Source organism: Myotis lucifugus, unplaced genomic scaffold (assembly GCF_000147115.1).
Source record: "Myotis lucifugus unplaced genomic scaffold, Myoluc2.0 scaffold_501, whole genome shotgun sequence".
NCBI lineage: Eukaryota > Metazoa > Chordata > Mammalia > Chiroptera > Vespertilionidae > Myotis > Myotis lucifugus.
Window position 1 is genome coordinate 460,128 of NW_005871549.1, and position 6,827 is coordinate 466,954.

Below are 6,827 nucleotides of genomic sequence, written 5' to 3' on the forward strand. Positions count from 1 at the left end.
GGCCGGCTCAGCTCCGAGCGGGACAGCGCGGCGTCGCCGAGTGCAGGTGACCCGCGGAGTGGGCGCGGGGGCGCAGGCGCGGGGTTGGCGGGGCTCCGGCCCGCAGCTGTGCGCCAGGAGTCGGCGCGAACGAGTCCCAGGCCGCCCGCGGGAAACTGCGTGGCGCGGCCTCTTGCGGCGGTGCGAAGCGGAAACCGAGCTGGGGTCTTCGCGTAGGGGTTCCGAGCCCCGACTTTGGGGGACATTTTAAAGTCCTCTACGAGGAATGGTGAGGTGTGAAGACACCGCTAGGGGGCCTGGAAGCCCAGCCACGGCCGTGGGGTTGGGTGGGGGTGTAGGGGAGGTCTCTGCATTGCCCACCCTTCTCCAGGCCCAACTGGGCAGGTCATTTCCACTTCGGCCTTGAGAAAGTCGCGTGAGCCCTTCGGACCTCGGTCGGAGACAATCGTTACCCCTGCCCCCGACATCGCCCTCCCCCCTCCGAGCGCAGGAGAGAGAATGGAGAAGGCACCGCGCCGGCTGGAGTGCTCTGCGGGGCTGCGCGCTGTTATTTCCACTCTAGCAACCGGCCTCTTGGAAAAGGCTGACTCTAGAATCAGAGGAGGCTCGGCCTCCTTCCCTCTGCTCCTGTCTTTGTGACTTTGGACAGATCCGGCCCCCTCTCCGCAGGCCTCCCTAGCCTAGAGGCTTTTGGGAGGTGCCCGTTAAAAACAAAAAAACAACTCACCCTGTACTGAGCTTCTGCTGTGTCACAGGCTCCTTGAGTCTCCAGGGGGTGGCAGGTGCTGTTCCTGGCCGCTGGCTACCGAGGAGGACACTGAGGCCCAGAGAGGTCCGGGGACTTTCCCGAGACTGTAAACCCGGGCTGGGGACCTCCACCAGCATGGGGTGCTGCCAATACCAGGCCCAGGGAGAGGTCTGTAGCCTCGCTTTTCAATAACCACAGGAGTGTCCGGGAGCCGGGAGCCATGGCGGTGGAGAACATCAACGAGCTGCCAGAAAACATCCTGCTGGAGCTGTTCACACACGTGCCCGCCCGTCAGCTGCTGCTGCGCTGCCGCTTGGTCTGCAGCCTCTGGCGGGACCTCATAGACCTCATGACCCTCTGGAAGCGCAAATGCCTGCGTGAGGGCTTCATCACGGAGGACTGGGACCAGCCTGTGGCCGACTGGAAGATCTTCTACTTCCTACGAAGCCTCCACAGGAACCTCCTGCACAACCCGTGTGCCGAAGGTGGGGTGCAGAGTGGGTCTGGCGTGCCCCCAACACACACACTGTCAGGATGCCAGCTAACATTTGTTAAGCACTTATGGTAAGCTAGGTACTTTGAATGGCCTAACAACTTTAATCCTCTCACAATAATGCTAAAAGGTAGGTAGGTACTGGCAGTGTACCCATTTTTCAGATGAGCAAACTGAGGCCAACAGTGGCATTTCTTCTTCCACCCTTAAGTTGATATCCCCAGTGACCTTTCCTAGGAGAAGGAATGTTGATTAGTTGGGATTAACTATGCCCCAGGCACAAGACCAGGAAGTCAGCTGTTTTGTTGACCTAGTTCCCAGACTCCAGGGCTAGGCCTACTAGGACTGTCCCAGAGGTCAAAGGACTTTGCCTGAGGAAGAATGAGAGGTCCAGTCTTCTTTCCAGCACACTTCAGCCACTTCCAGCACTTCCTTGTTCCCTCCCTATGTTAACTCGTCAGCTAGACACTGGGATAGGAGAGGATGGGAGCCTCATTCTCCATTATGTGGCCAAATTCTGGAGCAAAATGATAAAACAGCTCCAAGCTCTCTAGGACTTTCAGATGCCTGCCTCACGTGACTCCCCAACAGCCATGTTCTTCACCAACAGTTGACACACTATGGTCCATGAGCCAAATCTGGCCCAGGAGCTAAGAATACCTTTTACCATTTTAAAGGATTATTAAAAAAAAAAAATACTATGCAATAAGACAATATATATCCTATAAAACCTAAAATATTTTGGCCCTTTACAGAAAGTTTGCCAGTCCCTAATCTTTGACCCCAGAGGACAAAACCAAGGCTCAGAGAGGGAAAGCAACTTGCCTGATGTCACACAGTCAGTATTGGTAGAGGCAGGACTAGCCTCAGATCTGGCCAGCAGCAGAGCGTTCTGCATCACAGAAGGAATCTGGTCCTTCATATCATCACGTGTCCCCGGGTTCCCAGTGGAAATCACTTACCATGGTGCCTGACACAGGAAGCACTAATTCCAGGCAGGCACCATTGATCTGCAGTTCCACAGCACGGGCCTGAGGGAAACTGCTGAGATGCAGGGAGAACCGGGAGGAGGGGCCCTCGGGAGAGAGAAGGTGACCACAGAGGGGCTTCCCTCTGATGTGAACTGTGCTTTCCTGCCAGAGGGATTTGAGTTCTGGAGCCTGGATGTGAATGGAGGCGATGAGTGGAAGGTAGAAGACCTCTCTGGAGACCAGAGGAAGGAATTCCCCAATGACCAGGTCAAGAAATACTTCGTGACTTCTTATTAGTAAGATCCAAGGTCAGGGGGACTTGGGGTGAGGGGGAAGCCAAAGTCACTGCCCCCCTGGGGTCTCTCCTCTCTGGGAAAGCAGCCTAGCCTCCCAGTGCCCTAGTGGTGAGCCTCAGCCCAGCCCACCCTCCGCCTGCCCCCCAGCACCTGCCTCAAGTCCCAGGTGGTGGACCTCAAGGCCGAAGGGTATTGGGAGGAGCTGATGGACACTACACGGCCGGACATCAAGGTCAAGGACTGGTGAGTGCCTGGGGCGAGGGCCTGGGGGTGGGCCCTGCCACTCAGGTGCCCCACCCCCACCCTGCCCCCCCATCTCCAAGGCCCTGATGGGCCTTCTCTCTGCCTGCAGGTTCGCAGCAAGGCCAGACTGCGGGTCCAAGTACCAGCTGTGCGTTCAGCTCCTGTCATCAGCGCATGCGCCTCTGGGGACCTTCCAGCCTGACCCAGCAACGATCCAGCAGAAGAGCGATGCCAAGTGGAGAGAGGTGTGTGGGACAGGAAGGGAGCAGGGGGCACACTGCCCAAGGCTGAGACTACAGCCAGGCAGGCCTGGGTTCAAATCCCAGCTCTGCTGCTTCTCACCTGGGCTTCGGCTGCTCTCACTTCAGTGAAGCAATGCTGATAAAGCCACATTCAAAAAGGTTGACTATTATTAATGACTAATATTGGTGGTTACTGTCATCTAGACCAGCGGCCAGCAAATGTTTTCTTAAAAGGCTAGGTAGAAACATTTCAGGTTTTGCAAGCTGTCCTGTCTCCGTCACAACTACTCAAGTCTTCAACTCGGCCGTTGTGTTGTGAAAGCAGCTTAAGCAAGTGAACATGGCTGTGTTCCAATAAAACTTTATTTACAAAAACAGGCAGGCAGGCCATCGTTTGCCAAATCCTGACCTAGACCAGCGTTCTCCAATAGAGCTCTCTGCAGTGGCAGAAATGGTTTGTCTGCACTGTCTGTATGGTAGCCAGTAGCCACATGTGACTATCGAACACTTAATAAGGACCAGTTCCTAGTGTGACTGCGGAACTGAATTTCAATTTCATCTCATTTTACTGAATTTAAATAGCTAAATGGGCCCAGTGATGACTGTACTGGACATCCTTCGTCAGCTTGCGAAATTTCCTTCTGTTGCTCTGTGCCACGCTTAGATAATCCTGTGGTGTGGCCCCTCCAGGAATCGATTCCATTTTACAGACGAGGAAACTAAGGCATAGAAGAGGGGAGGTGGTCTGCCCAGCTTCACAGACTCAGAACTAGAACTCGGTTCTGGTCCAGCACTAAGAGAGCAGCCCCTTCCTGGACCCCCTGCCCCCCAGGCAGCGCCACCCTCAGGGTCAGCTCCCCTGACCTCTCTCCCTCCCTCTACCTGCCCCCTTCCCAGGTCTCGCACACGTTCTCCAACTACCCACCCGGCGTCCGCTACATCTGGTTTCAGCACGGTGGCGTGGACACTCACTACTGGGCCGGCTGGTACGGCCCGAGGGTCACCAACAGCAGCATCACCATTGGGCCCCCCGCTGCCCTGACGCCCCCGAGGCCCCGTCCGCAGAACTCTGACTGGTAAACGTGTTGTCAGAGGAAGGCTGGGCTTGGGAAGGGGCGGTGGGCCAGGCTTCCCCAGACCTCCTAGTTCACCCTGGCCCCCCAGTCGCCTCTTTGTGGAGCCTCCCATGCTGCAGACGGCCAGCGCTCTGCCTGAGGGTGCGATCTGAGTGATGGTGAGGGCTGTGTATACCTTTAAGAGACAGGACCCGTTAGGGAGGTACAGGATGTTCCCCCAGGTTCCTCCCCAGACTCCTCTGAGAGTGGGTGTCCAAGCTCAGATGGCAACCTAGATCTGTGTTCCTACCTTCCCCTCCTGGGCCTTTCCCCCTGTCTTTTTGGGGGGCCCTCAGAGCAGGGACGGTGTGGAGGACATCGGGCAAGCCTGGGGCTGCCCTGGAGAGTCAGATGCTGGGAGTGACTGTGTAGCTCAGATCTGGGAGTGGAAGGAGGGCTCTGCCGGTCTGTCCTCTGTCCCTGTCCCATTCTCTGTGCTCCCACGCCCTCGCTAGGCCTGCCTGCTCAGAGAGGTGGCTATGGCCCAGAGGCTCAGGCCTGGTCTGAGACAGGCAGGCCCAGGGTGGGGTGGAGTCGACGCCACGTCTGGACTGTCCTTCCCGTCAGTGAAGCCCCAAAAGCCAGATGGGGTGGGGCTCTCCAGAAGAAGGCTCTCTGGAATCCAGTGGGTGGGATCCCAGGGCAGGTGGGTGCAGGATTGGGCTCTGATTCTGAGAGCTAGGATGTGTGAGCATAGGATGAGTGTGGGAGTGGGGGTCTTTAAGGACCGCCTGTCCACCTCCATGCCTACACCAGGCTCCCTGTGGCTTGGAGGGCAATCCAAGCCCCACCCCACATTGGAACTGCCATTCACAGACCCTTCCCACCCTGCCCTCTGCCTCTGCCTCCTCCAGCAGTGCTCTGATCCTACCCCTGCTGCATGCAGCCAAATAAAAGGTTTTCCCAGCCCAGCTTGTGCCCTGTGGTTTCTGGGGCAAAAGGGCAAACTTCGGGGGAGGCCCCAGACATGCAGAAGGTGCAACATGTGTGGCTTCTGTCCAAGGTACGGAGGAGTTGACATTTCGGGAGCCGACAATCGCAGAACCAGGGCCATAGGACAAAGCTCTCGGTGAGCTGCAAACACCTCCCCCAGCCGCCTTCAGCATTGCTAGCTTCCTCTGTGGCCTGGCCACAAGCCTGCGAGTCACACACCTCATGCTGGGTCAACAGTGACATGTCAGGCACTGCTTACTGGTGTTTCCCTTACTCTGCCAAGAGCTTTACTGACATGAGATAAAGCCAAGGCATTTAGAATAGTGCCTGGCACACAGTAGTGCTCAATACTATTCAACTTAATGCTCTCAGTCATTAACAAGCGAGATTAGGGCCTCGGCCAGGGCAGGGGCCGCCCCTCACGAGCTGTGTGGCAAGTTAGCAGAGAACACCCTTCTTGGAGAAGAGACAGCCCTAAGGAGTTCATGTGATCTGGCCGGGCACCCCTGTGCAGCGCACAGCCTGCACAGCCTTTTGTGGCTCCCTGCAGCCCCAGGTGCTCCATCGTTATTTGTACAATGAAGAAAGCATCAATGAATTTAATCGTGACAAAAATGCGGAGAGATTTTTACCTTTGAGGACATTGAGGCCTGTCCTTGGTTAAGCCCTAGAGAAGGCAGGACTGACTAAGTGTGGCTGGTGTGGCTCAGTAGTTGAGCATCAACCTATGAACCAGGTCACAGTTCAATTCCCGTCAGGGCACGACTGGATCCCAGTAGGAGGCGTGCAGGAGGCAGCCAATTGGTGATTCTTATTGATATTCTATCTCCCTCTCCCTTCTTCTCTGAAATTAAAAACATATTTTAAAAAAACTCTTACAGCCCTAGCCGGTTTGGCTCAGTGAGTAGAGCATCGGCCTGTGGACTGAAGGGTCCCGGGTTCGATTCCGGCCAAGGGCACATGCCTGGGTTGCGGGCTCGATCCCCAGTGTGGGGCGTGCAGGAGGCAGCCAATCAATGTTTCTCATCATTTTATGTTTCTCTCTCTCTCCCCCTCTCCCTTCCTCTCTGAAATCAATAAAAAAATATTTTTAAAAAATTATTAAAAAAATAAATATAAACTCTTACAAAAGAAAAAAAGACTGACTTTCGCTTTCAGCAATCACCCTCCAGGGAAGGGCCCACCGGTCGGGTCCCACCGGTTTCACTTTCCTTCCGTATTTGGGGAGCAGGTTTAAGGGGTCGGGGGAGCGGCTGGTGCAGGGGCGGGTCTCGGGCTCCCGGAGGCAGGAGGAAGCCACGGGAAGGAACGGGTCCCGGCTGCCGAGGTCACCGGGGCGGCTCCAGGGGCGGGGCGCGCGCATGGAGGCCGGGGCCTGGGTTCCCACGGGCGGAGCCGCCGAGGGACTCCAGGTCGATACGCAGCTCGTCCGCCGGCCGTCCCGTCCGGTGCTCAGATCGCGGCCAGCAGGACAGGCAGGGGGGGCGACAGGCGCGAGAGGGTGAGTGTCCCAGCGCCCGGGAGGGAGGGGGCACCGGGGGCGTTCTCCCGCGGGCCGTCGGGGGCGGGCGGGGCCGGGCTCCCGAGGCGGCGGGGCAGGGCTTGGGCTCCCGACTTCTCGCCTGGCGGGAATCCGGGGCTCCCCGCCCTGAGTCAGAATCCGCCCCAGAAGTGAAAGTCCTGCTCCCGGGGGCGGCACCCCCGGCGCGGAGGGACCGGACGGCGGGGCCCCCCGCCGGATCTGGATGGGAGCCCAGATTTCCCAAGCCGCGCGTCTGCTTGGAAA

General features: G+C 57.4%; 2 protein-coding genes across 4 annotated transcripts in view; both read left to right on the forward strand.

The window, feature by feature from the left end:
* The window catches only part of FBXO44 (F-box protein 44), a 5,523-nt gene extending 504 nt beyond the window's left edge, over window positions 1-5,019 (forward strand). Inside the window, exons 1-6 of one of the 3 annotated variants that reach the window (XM_014446098.1) lie at window positions 7-46; window positions 947-1,233; window positions 2,382-2,508; window positions 2,656-2,751; window positions 2,861-2,996; window positions 3,891-5,019. In XM_014446098.1, the coding sequence (XP_014301584.1) occupies window positions 969-1,233; window positions 2,382-2,508; window positions 2,656-2,751; window positions 2,861-2,996; window positions 3,891-4,073 (807 nt within the window). In that variant the 5' untranslated portion in view covers window positions 7-46; window positions 947-968 and the 3' untranslated portion in view covers window positions 4,074-5,019. Of the gene's footprint in view, window positions 1-6; window positions 47-946; window positions 1,313-2,381; window positions 2,509-2,655; window positions 2,752-2,860; window positions 2,997-3,890 lie in introns of those variants that run through there. The other 2 variants (XM_006103722.3, XM_023744960.1) reach the window with 2 other exon arrangements.
* Window positions 5,020-6,433: 1,414 nt separating this feature from the next.
* The window catches only part of LOC102439075 (F-box only protein 6), a 6,686-nt gene continuing 6,292 nt past the window's right edge, over window positions 6,434-6,827 (forward strand). The window contains exon 1 of the mRNA XM_006103730.3: window positions 6,434-6,542. The gene's annotated coding sequence lies outside the window, so the exon portion shown is untranslated. The remainder of the gene's footprint in view (window positions 6,543-6,827) is intronic.